We start from the raw sequence: 13,086 nt of genomic DNA, 5'->3' as shown, positions 1-13,086 counted from the left end.
ATAAATGATCACAAATTACATAAGCAGTGACATAAATTTAATGTCAAGGTTTAATATAATAATAATATAGTATAATATATGATTAATGTTTGCAATAAATTGAAAAGTTTTACTGAGGGAAAATAACATGACGTGATCTATAATAGGCCGGCTGTTCGGAAAATAAAAACAGCAATAGTGCCTACCCACATCAGAACCTTTTGGATCTTGTTAACATATTATAGTAATTACTATAATTAAACAATATCACGTCATCGTTTCACTAATATTATTACAATCGTTTACAGATATGGAGGTGGCGGGTACAACAGCAGCGGAGGAACGAACGCGGCCGCAGCAGCCGCGTCGCTTGTGGTGGACACGTTCGCGGCGTACGCAGCAGCGGCCACCTCATCGGCCGTGCAGGCCGGGGCTAGCGGTTCCGTGCCGCCCCCATACGACACGGCAGCAACGAGCAGCAACTACGTGGCTGACAGCACAACACCGGCAGCGTCCAGCACGACTTCGTCGACAGCCGCGGCCACGTCCACGTACGGCGGCGACATGGAAGTGTCGTCAGTAGCGGCAGTCGCTACCGGACCACAGGACAACTTGATGGCCGGCGTTTCCGGGTCTACTGCCGCTGTTTCATCGGGTCAGTACACTATAAACGCTAACACAATTAGTGTGTGTTAGAGCTATGTTACCCCATCTGTGTGTGCTGAACGACTCCCTTCGTCCCGCTGGAATGGATTTTTCTTGCGTAAAGGAATTCCGGGTGGTTTCACTAGTTTTGGCCGGTCGTTAACATTTCTCCCGAGTGGTGGTCCTACATTATCTTTTATGGTGTCTACAAACCAATTTATTTTGGTTCTTGTTTTTTTTTTTGGTAAATTTTCATAAAAAATATAAAAAAAAAATATCATATTATATTATGTAACTTAATTGTCCTTCCCAGTTTGACACAGACTGTAGCATTATTATTACAAGTAGGTTACATTTTAGAATTTTTGTTTTTATTTAAAAGTTCATATTATGACACTGGTAAAAACTTGTATGTTATTTTTTTTTTTATAAATTTGAAATTGGTAATTACTAATTTGTTTAATTATCTTTAAATATTATTTTTTAATAGTAAATAATAATAATACGTTAGACACATCATAACTCGGATACAACATATACACTGATTTCCGGGCCGTTTAAATTTGGTTTAGAACTTTTTTCGTACCTTCCTAGTTATCTTTGGAATTTCTTAATTTCGAGCATCATCTCCTCATAACTTCCATTACGCTAAATTATTTTAATTACTTTCTACTCACACATTTACAAAACCCGTATGCACTCAATTTAAAAATAGCCTATTTTATTGCCTTAAAAACTGTCCTCAACTTATCGTATACTTTCCTACGAAGGACGACTGAAGTGTCCAGCCATAAACATTAATGATTAAACACAATCAACTCATTTACCTTTTATAAGGTACTTTGTAACAAGTTATTAGAAATACAAAAATAATGTCAATATAGACCAGACCTGTGGTTAGCCAAGCGTGTAGACGTATATTAAGGGTTGAAAAACAATCTTATATTTTATTCCAACACTTAAAGATTTTTACCCATTTATTATTAAATATGTATGTATTACATACTTACTCGCCAATATTATATTATTTTCAGTCAGTTTATTTTAAATCGCTATTTAATATTCTTAGAAGTGAGATTTTATGAACCAGTTGTGATGTAGTTAGAATGTATTTATGTTGTATAAAAAATTAATTTACTACATATATTTATACGAGTACTTCATGTAAATATTAATTGTTTTAAACATCTTTAGTGCGAAAAAAATTAAAACGCATTTATGCATAAGTCAATTTTCAACTAAACATAAAAGATCTAATCTTGATGTTTTTTAGGGGAGTCGTGATCCCTCTTAATCCACGCCTACTAATAGGCCACATTATAGATTAGGTACAGCACACATCTTTGTAGAGCATCAAAGTGCAGTGCGTTTGTAACGTGGTTATATCGCTATGCGCCCTAATAATACTACTATTAATAATGATATTGAGGTTTATGTGTCTAACTTTGTGCGTTTACCAATTTCAGCAGCAGACGCTGTCCAGATAAGTGAGCTGCTGAGCAAGACCATCGCAGACGCTCACGCCCGCACGTGTTTCTACACGCTCGACCAGATACACGACGGCATGTACCGAACAGCCACCATGGCGGCGGCTAACAAGGCGACTGCCGATAAATTGATAATGTACAAGACCATGGTAAGTCGTCTTTGGGTGTATAGAATTATGTATTTACGTAACGCCAATAGGCTTAGTCGGAGCTTTTCGGCTTATGGCATTGTATATACTTTACCGTGAACGAAATTTTCAATTGTAACTTACCTTATCTAAGAATTTTGTGTCACAGTGTCCATAGTTTCAAAATTATCCTTCATAATTAGTTTTAAACGAAAATTATCCATCTAATATAAATAAAGGATACGAAAACATTTGATTCTTTCCCGTCCATCAAGATAAATTTTATGTACGATCTTAAATTAAGCATTTCATTTTTTCATTATTTTAAAAGTGCATACATATTTTATTAGAAATTGGCAAAATTTTAAATGCTAGGTCGAGAACTAATTTGTTTATAACAAATGTAATCTTATGTACTAAAAAATGTGAGTTTTTTAATTTAAAACAAATATAGGTATACACTATACACTGTACAACAGTAAGATATTATGCTAGTTTGAAAAAAATATTAATACGTAATAGATACACAATTAGAATAATGTAAACGAAACAAATTCAATATTACGATAATAAACTAAAAACAATAGTTTAAGTATGAATTACGTTGAAGATGAATTTCACAATCTTTTTAGAAAGATTTATCTTATCAATATACCTGTTAACTATCTTGAATTGTTAGTACCTATATCTATTTGTATTAACTGGTGATAAATATAATTTTGATTCAATTAATTGTATTACTTTTTGAATGTGTTCAAACTTCAAACACCTTACAAATGCTTGATGAGGTTCAAATACTTAACATTAGAATACATGATTTGCTACTCTATATATAGGCTATGTAGATTGTAGGCCCTTCAGTAGTTTATTCCGCCCTTGCTGTCTCAAAGACAAGAGTCAAGGATGGTTAGTTAAAACCATTCAAACCTCACACTACCTTTAAATTTTAGTAGTCTATGTGTACTTGCAATATTTTTCAGGTAGAATTGTATTCTTGTAGATAAAGTTCCATAGTATATAAATTATAAATGGTACTTCGAAGATATCGCTTTTAGAATTAACTTAATTAACTAATTAAATGATCAATTAACACTTGTTTTTAATAAAATCATAAACACAGCTAGGCATTATTTATATCTATAATTATAAATTTGATGCTGAAAATATATTCGAAAAAAAGTTGTAATAATGTTTATGTTCTCAACTTTCGTTATCGATCAGAATTTAATTTTTAATTTTTTAAATTTTTAGCCCCACGAGGAGCTGTGGTTGGAGTGCGCTCAAAAGTTGACGTCCGTCATTCAGCAGATTATTGAGTTTGCTAAGATGGTGCCCGGCTTCATGAAACTATCGCAAGACGACCAGATCGTGCTACTCAAAGCGGGTAAGTTGTGCATCGGTTATAAGCGGTAAAATGTATAAACATCGCAAAGACTAGGTAGTAGCATAGTCTAAACTCTAAATGATATGACGCGTACAAGACTCAGATCTTTCGGGGAAAGCAAGCCTGCGGAAGCTGTATGATTGAATAGTTATAAAGTCAAACGCAAGCCACGCAGCTTTAGTTTAAGTACTGTATTTCTTACAAACATTACAACACACGGCTTTCGAAAAAAAAATGCTATTATACCTACTGAATATTTTATTATTGTCACCATACACCATAACAAAGTTTTGTAACGGACATATTTTTTGGTTACTTTTCTTTTGTAAGTCATTTGCTGTCACCTGTCGATCTCGTCTTTATAGATCGTAAACATTTCGTATATATATATGTGCCGGTCCAAAACGTTCGTAATTGTATCATTTGTGAAATTAATTTCTTTATTGTTCTAACAGGAAGTTTTGAGTTGGCAGTGTTAAGGATGTCCCGACATTACGATCTACACCGAGATTGCGTCTACTACGCAGATGCCCTGCTACCAGCCGACGCGTTTTACACGCAAGACACGGTCGAAAAGAAACTGGTCTCGTTGGCTTTCGAAGTGAGCCGTTCCGTGGCTTCGTTGAAACTTACAGAAACCGAGCTGGCCCTATACTCGGCCGTCGTGTTGCTGTCTCCAGGTTGGTATTCCGTGACAATGATAATGTTAATGTACCAGAAACACTACGAATGAGTACAATCAACTAGATTGTGGAGCCGGTTAAGTTCTACGCATATAATAATATGATTTTTACCAATAACACATAGCATCTGAGATATGCCTTGACTTTATACACTCTCCCGATTCAGATGGTTCGGAATCCGAAAAAATAAATGAGATTTTGATAAGCGAATGGCAGGTATATAATATTCTACTAGATTCTTCGACCAGCAATGTGGATCTATCCATTTATAAACTATCCATGACACTATAAACCTAGTGTGACCAAACAGTCGATCTCAGACCGTTTCAAGACCGATCCCCTGCAGAATGTATTATTATATATTTATAGTAACGCTTTTAATAAATCGTAATAACAGCTGTTGCTTTATAGTTGTATGTAATAGCTCTACATAAGAAAAATATATTCTCAGTAGATTTTCATCAAAAAAAGTTTTGCCTCCCCTGACATACCTTATAGATTTATTCTGGCTAAGCCACACGATCCGATAGTTTCAATGGTGTCCTTAGCCTCAGCTTGAAAATAGTAATGTTTTTGATTTTCTGGAGAGTGTTATGTATATTTTCATATTGACCGTAAATTTTACTGTCGTCTAACCACACATAACTATCGACAGAAATTTACAATTAGTCCCTCTAGTTTGTTGTGTGCCTGTACATATGACTTTAGTATCATTTTCACATGGAAATTATTTTATTTTATTTCACGATTAAATTTTGTTACAGACCGGCAAGGCTTGAAAGGCACCGTGGAGATCGGTCGCCTCAGACAGGCTATTCTGCGTGCTCTGCGCATGGAGCTCGACCATAGGACTGCGGGTGGCAAAAATGCCACCACCGTCGATCTGCAACACCAGCAGCAGCATCATCAACAGCAGCAACAGCAGCAAAATCAAGTGTGTGATGCTCTTATACAAAAGATCCCGATACTAAGGTGAGAACTGACTGTTATATAATTTAGAATTGGATTTTAGGAGTATAATAATTGTACCAAATATAATCAGCTGTCAAATACCTAAAAAATATTATTAAGTAAAGTTAAATTGCACATTGAATTTAATTTTACAAAATTAATTTTAGCTTTGTTTTTTGATATTTTTAATATTAATTTATAAGATATAACAAACACCTGCGTAATTCAATCGACATAAATAATTAAAGTAAATACACTTAGTCAATAGTGTAGTGTTAATACATATTGAACAAAATTGGTTCGACATAATATTATATATGTAGGTAGGTACGTTTATCAAATAAGTAGTAAATAATATATTTGACGTATGGTAGGTATGCATGATTTTTGATACATTTTATTATGTGTGTGTGTACAATTTGTCAACAATTAAGAAACATATTTTTTTACTGCAAAGTCAAAATTAAATATGGTAAAAATTAAGTCATATTCTTAAAATTGTTATTACATAATAGGTATCTTACTAAAAAAACGTACAGACTGTAGATTGTACAAAGTCTAAGCCACCAAAACCCTATAGGTAATATACAATATACATATAGGTGTAATACTCTCGTTTGATATTTTTTGACTGATATCATTTTGTATTCACTTTGTAGTTTGTATAATATGCTTCGATGAACTTAAAAATTTAAATTTAAGCGTCAAGTTTTTTCTCATACCTCGTCATTAATAATTAAATCTGCCTCACCGCTGTTACGGTTACGTGCCAATTCACAAATTAAACTAGTTACCTTTCATTACAACATTACAAATTATTTTTTAACACGTCAACATTACACTGAAAAGTTTACTTTACATTAAATAATTATTTTTCTCTAAGTCCAACAAGTTCTACAAATTAAGATAAATTTGTAGAAAATCTTAGTTTCTGAATTGTTGATAACAATATTTTCAAGATTATTCTACCTATATATTTATTAGGATACAATAGTACAAAAATGTTATTAGTGTTTTATAACATTTCTATAGAAAAATAAATTATAACCGTTTGAGTTTTAGTTACATATTACTTTAGCCATTATTTCATCTCAAAACTCTTAATTAACACTATTACTTTTTTGTCGATAGAAAAAGATCATCTCAGGCTAACGAATTCAGTTTTTCTTGTAAAATGACGTAACGTGGTTAAAAAAAAGTAAAAATAAAATTGCAGCCTTATTCGTTTATGACAACATTAAGATGCAGAAAGATTGTCCTTCGTAAAATTTTCATCAGTGAGATGTAAAATGACCGTTGATTTTGATTTTTTCTACGTGGCTGTGATATTTATACTGCAGTGGTAGGTTAGGTTTAAATTCTTACTCATACAATTTGGACGTAAACAGAGTGTAATCGACCGAATAAAACATTTTCGTCTATGTTCTACTATTAGAACAGATAAATAGTAGCTGCGGTGGATGTATACGTACCACTGAAGGTAGAAAACACAATTCGTTTAGAATTTCAAATATACAGCTGAACGCGTAGATGGTTATTCAATACATATAATATATATATATATTGTGAGAGGGGAGGTGATTATATTAAGGCTATTATATCCGCCACTGCAAATGCCAAATACTACCTCCCCGCTCGCGTATGAATCAAATTTCCGTCCTGTAGATACGTGTCAGCTTAACCCACCCACCTTACCCCTCCATGCTACTATTCGTGCGATAAATACAACGAGTTCTGCTTCGAGTCAATAGAACACAAAAAGGAATACGGAATACGTTCCTCACTTTTCCAATAAAAAAATTCATCATATTTTGCGTGCTGAATATAAATAATAGTGTACGTGGTGCGTAGGTACTTTGGTATATTTTCACAACAATCAAAATATGGATGTATTATAAAAAAACGTGTTTGTATTTTCACGAAATAGCTGATATTAAAGAAATACACTTATGATTAAAAATACATTTTTTTTTGTCATTTGCAAATAAAATTGATTTTTATCTCGAATATTATACATGACTTCTCCTCTATTTACTACTAATAATACACAACTGGACCAGTCGGCAAGTTTTTTATTTTTAATTAAGCTTCAATAGACACAAAAATAATAAACCAATAGTAAAACATAACTTCTATATTTTTTTCATGATATACCTATTATGTATACAGTATACGTAAAAGAGAAAACCAAACTGAGGTAAAAATTTGGTATTGCATTTGATTTCTTATTAGGAGTAAAAAAGTTAATTTTTACCTGTGGTGGTGCCAGAAATTTTTTTAAGAATATACCTAACCTAACTTGGTTCAATTTAGTTTTTGGTAGGTCTGAATTAAATATTAATATAGCCGTGATGAGCTTAAACCCTTAAACCTCCTCCCTCCTAATACCATGACATATTATTATTAATACCTACTGGCTATATCAGCTATCATAATTTATTTTTGATTAATTAATATTTTTATTTTTATTATTTAAATTTTACATACACATGCTATTTGTAAGACAGAAAAGAAACTAGCATGAAAGTGCATAATAATTTTAATATTTAAATTTGTGTATGATAATTGATAAAGTACAGTGACAAAAGGTATATTATTGATACAAACCGGTACATCTGACAGTGGTACTCATGATAAATGTGGCAATGTTAATTTTACTCGGTCATAAAGTTTTTACCAAACTGTTAAACTGAACATTTTTTCACTTTCTATACAAAGTACGTTTTGAGAAATTAATAAGTATACACATGAATGACACTATACCCAACTGTGAAACTATAGGACGTAATTAATTAAATTGCTGCATTATACTAAATCATCACATACAAATAAATATAAACATCAATATATATTTTTATTACATAACGATGGTATTTTTCTACCGATATATTCGGATTGCGCATGCGAATTTGTTTCAAACATGTTATATTATTATAATATGTGAATGATTGCTAAATTCGTAATCTAATATTTATTGTTAAAGCGTATGCAGAATGCAGGGCATCTACTAAACGTTACTTACACCCCTCCATAGTTGTGTAACTAATATTAATAGACTATTCATATACTCGAAATAGTCTCGAATTAACCATATAACAAATCTTAAATGTTATGGATATATAAGAACATAATAAGTTGTATATTTGTATAGCTAGACTATTATTCAGTCCATTGAAGCGGTTATTTTTGATAACAACCTCACTTGGGAATTCCTGGTTCACGATAGTCATAAAAAAGCGAGTGGATATCTAAGTTATTGTGATTTAATAGGGGGGGGGATAGATCACAGGAAAATAATGGTCGTAATGCCTATTTATTTTTTTATAATGAGTGTGACGGTTTGTCATCCGGCGTAAGTTGTTTTTATAACAATTTTACTGATATTTTCGATTTAACAGTTCAAACGTCTCGAACGACCTTGTCCCAGAGGGGTATTTTAAGATGTTAACTCAGTATATTAATAAATCGTTTTCTCGCAAGCTTTGCAGATAAAGAATGTCTTATTGACAAGCATCGCGGGCTTTGCCGTGGCTTCTTCGTTCTATACAGAGATAGCTCTTTAAGCAACCCTACTCAGTCAGCATTTGTGTGACGTAGAATGAAGAGGATCGTGGTTACAGCAAACGTATACCTATTACAGGCAATGTGCCTATGTTGTATACTGTCGGTGGTTGTGTTTGTGTGTGTGTGTGTGTGTGTGTGTGTGTGTGTGTGTGTGTGTGTGTGTGTGTGTGTGTGTGTGTGTGTGATAGAAGGAGGATATCATCCTCTCGAAAAATGTGAAATTTTATATTATATGGCATAAAAAAATATATATTTTATTTAATATGCATTCACATATAGTACATATTTCAATACATATTAGTGAAAACGATATTTGTACGAATACACTATTTATCTATTTATATCAAGGGGTCCAACCCTCAGCCATCAGTCTTTTATTTACTCCTCCTTATAGAAGACATATTATGTAGTAAATATATTTAATAATTTAAGAATTGGCCTTTGGAAAACAATGCCAATCATCACATATTTCCAAATTCTTTTTATATTTAAGTAATCGAAGCATCATAATTATAAATTTATATTAATCAGTATTGTGATAATTTATGCATTATAAAATATGTTTTTATATAAATGTGTACATTGATCCGCCACCTACAAAAGGTTGGACCATCATGACCTATATAGTTAAACTAGACATAGATATATACGTACCTACCTAAGTTAGGATAAAACCTAACATACATGCTTCTCTTATCCTAAGACCTATAATACTGTAATTAACATTATTGAACATGTCGATGGTTAAACGCATACATATATGCATTAATTGCAATTTTATTTTAACTAAAAGTAAATATTTTTTAATATATTTTGAAATTTATATTAATATACTAATAATATAACGTCGTGATGACTAACGGTTTGGTGGTTTTTTTCACAGACAACTGGGAATGCTGCACATGGAAGCGTTGGCTAAGTTGCGTCGTACGGTACCACACTTGGAGTTCCCGGCTTTGCACAAGGAACTGTTCTCGGTCGACGGCAGTTGATCTGAGGAGGAAGGCTGCGACGACGACGACGACGACGACGACGATGACGACGGCGGCGGCGACGGTGGTGGCGGAGGCGGTGGTAGCGGCGGCGGTGACGACTCGGCGAAGGATTCGTCTACGATCGTCATCGCGTCGGTGATCTCTTTAGCTGGCGGATTAGACGAAGAGCTGCAGTAGCAGCATTATTGCAGCAGCAATGAGCAAAGTCGTCGCAGACGGGCTGTGTAAAATATTATATTATATTATTAGTACATTATATTTTAATATAAAAAAAAAACTTAAAACTAAAAAAATGTTTTTTTTTTTAAATTGCAAAATCTCGCGAGATCACACACCGCCGTCGCATATTTAATATATTCTATATTCTATTATATATTATGTATAGTATTGTTTTGTTACAAGGTAGTGTCTCATATTATATATCGCGTGTTTACGAAATAGAATATTGATATTATTATTATTATTATTATTATTATTATTATTATTACTATTATTACTGTTGTTGTTATATAGTATTTTTTTATATATATAAACGGGACATAAATCCCCTACAAGTTCGTAATGAATAGGTATAATAATTATGTACAACTATCTGTGTGAAAATTGTCCCGGTCTCAAATGTATAAGAACGTCGCTTGTAAAAACGATTTCCATTGCGGGAGGAGATCGTGTGCGTGTGTGTGTGTGTTTGTTGAAGACTAGAGCTTAATATTCTCGTTGTAGTCGTCTTGCGTTTGTGTTCGTTGTATGTATACGTGTGTGTGTGTGTGTGTGTGTAATGAGTGAGTGGACGAAAGATTTCGTTGTTGTTGTCTCTGTTAATCTTCGGATCGAGCGTTGTTTATTTAGGTAGGTACTTTAATCGTGGTCGACGACGATCGTACACGTTCTGCACACGTCGCGTTCACACGTAATAATATAATATAATATAAATCGATAAAGTGAAGTATACATAATAATGATATCATATTACGGCTCGTAATTGTAACGTCGTCCATCGCCATGTATCGCGGCGAGCATTGCTTTTTGTACTATTTATTGTTTTTTTCCGGGAAAAGAAAAAAATTAATATAATTATTTCATTTTCGATCAGCGTCCACCACGCGTGCTGCACTTTTTTGTCGTCGTCGTCGTATTTGTAAATAATGATACTAGAATTTAGTGCGTGTTCTATGTACTTTGCTATATAAACACATATATTGTATAATATTATTATGATTAGAATACGTATATTATTAATTATAATATTATATTGCTAATCATGGTGTTAAAGAAATGGAGGGGGGGGAGGGATAGTGCTGGCGGCCGAGGAGGATTTATCCATCATTATTGTTTATATTTTTTTCTATCGGAAACTTGTATACTTTATCGATGTATAATTTGTACGAAAAACTGAGAAAATTGAATCTAATTAATAGAAACTTACTTTACACACTCGTCACATATTATTATTGTATTGTACAGATACACACACACATACACACACACACACACACACACACACACATACACACACACACACACTCACACTTGTATAGCTGTCGCTATCGTACCCTCGTACCTATATATCATAATAATAATATGATATCGAATAAATTCCGCGCGCGATATAATAAATATTATTGTATCATATTTTTTACACGTCATTTAGGTACGATATTTTATAGATATTATACTGTCTATTATTAAGTGTATAATATTATAACTTTGTGTAGATAGATAAATATATGTAACATTTAGATAGGTTTAATGTTATGAAATGTGGCCGCCGCCACCTCGCGTTTAAATGTAATAATAATAATTATTATTATTATTATATTATGTGTTACGTGTTTTTGTGTTTTGTATAAATTATAATGTTAAGAGTCGTCGTCGTCGTCATCTACTACAATACTTTTTTCTTTTTTTTCTCTAAGCGACTTAACATATTATTATATATGTAATATACGATACCTTAAATTATATATACCTACATTGAATATCGTGTATGTAAAATAGTGGTGACACAGCAAAAAGTTGTAGCACATATTATATATTATACATGTATTTTATTTGTAAGTCGTCCGACGACGACGATTATGGCACCGGCTGCGTATTTTTATTTATGTATACGTGTAATATATGAATATATCATATAACAAATTATTATAATACGCGAATAGTTTTAATTTGTTTTCGTTAATATTATTATTATAAAAATGAATAGGAAATTTAACGTGATGTGGGGTAATTATATTGTGAAATTAATCGATAAGAAGACGAAGTGAAAATGTGTAAAATACGATTTTTAATATTTAAAGAGTATAATATTATATAATATATATAATTAAATTGGTATATATATATAATATATAGTATATATTACGATAGTTTTTTACGATAAAAAAACGATATATTGTTTTTTTTATAATTATAATTATTTTTTTTTTGCGCGTCGCCCGCAATTTTATGAATTTTATTAAACTTTGTCATTTTATTATTAGATAAGAATATTATATATTATATAATTATATGAAAAACAAAACAAAATATTTTTATGTTGTATACAGCAACAGTCAAGTAAAACACGCGCACATAATAATATATCATTTTTATTGTATATTTTTTAAATTACGTTTATCGTTTGTTCTCGTATCTTATGTAATAGCTATTGATATCAATTTATATATGTATTTTATATATATAAATATTATCATTGGTCTTAGATAGTAATTATCATCATCTATAATCAATGATATTATGTTTGTCACCTCATCCTCGTCCTCTTCCGAAACGCGTATATTATAATATAACCTATATATCATATAGGTACACTCGTTGTGTTTCAGTTATATTTTTTTTTATTTCTTTTCGTTTTCCACTACTACTAGAAAAGGTGCTCCGTGTTATTATTATTATTATTATTATTGTTATTAATTAATTATTATCGCTTATTATTATTATTATTATTATTATTATTATTATTATTGTTTAACGAGAGATAATATTATAAAACAACAAAAATATATAAATATATGTATATATATATATATTTATATAGATATATATACGCATGTAGATTATATGGTATATTTTGGTTTTCTTTTTGTTTGTAATATTTTTCCAAGAAAAAGATGTATTGCACCGACAATATGTTGTGTACATTTTGGCCCTTCTAGACCTTACATTTTGAGGATGCTAAAATTATACAAAGCTTATGAATAAATTGCTTAAATAAAAGATTCATAATAAATAATTATCTATACTAAATTAATTCTCCCGTCTCAAGTT

The 13,086-nt window shown here is 31.7% G+C and overlaps 1 protein-coding gene across 4 annotated transcripts in view; it reads left to right on the top strand.

Moving 5' to 3' along the window:
• Positions 1-11,569, top strand: part of LOC111040742 (probable nuclear hormone receptor HR3) — a 71,956-nt gene extending 60,387 nt beyond the window's left edge. For 3 of the 4 annotated variants that reach the window (XM_022324755.1, XM_022324754.1, XM_022324752.1), the window contains exons 4-9: positions 288-634; positions 2,091-2,260; positions 3,491-3,623; positions 4,079-4,303; positions 5,071-5,278; positions 9,705-11,569. In XM_022324755.1, coding sequence (XP_022180447.1) covers positions 288-634; positions 2,091-2,260; positions 3,491-3,623; positions 4,079-4,303; positions 5,071-5,278; positions 9,705-9,813 — 1,192 coding nt within the window. In that variant the 3' untranslated portion in view covers positions 9,814-11,569. The remainder of the gene's footprint in view (positions 1-287; positions 635-2,090; positions 2,261-3,490; positions 3,624-4,078; positions 4,304-5,070; positions 5,279-9,704) is intronic. The other variant, XM_022324753.1, reaches the window with a different exon arrangement.
• The last annotated feature ends 1,517 nt before the right edge of the window (positions 11,570-13,086 follow it).

The sequence above is a fragment of the Myzus persicae genome, unplaced genomic scaffold (assembly GCF_001856785.1).
Source record: "Myzus persicae strain clone G006 unplaced genomic scaffold, MPER_G0061.0, whole genome shotgun sequence".
Taxonomy (NCBI): domain Eukaryota; kingdom Metazoa; phylum Arthropoda; class Insecta; order Hemiptera; family Aphididae; genus Myzus; species Myzus persicae.
Note: the sequence above shows the minus strand (reverse complement) of the source record. Positions and strands in the feature narration are given on the sequence as shown.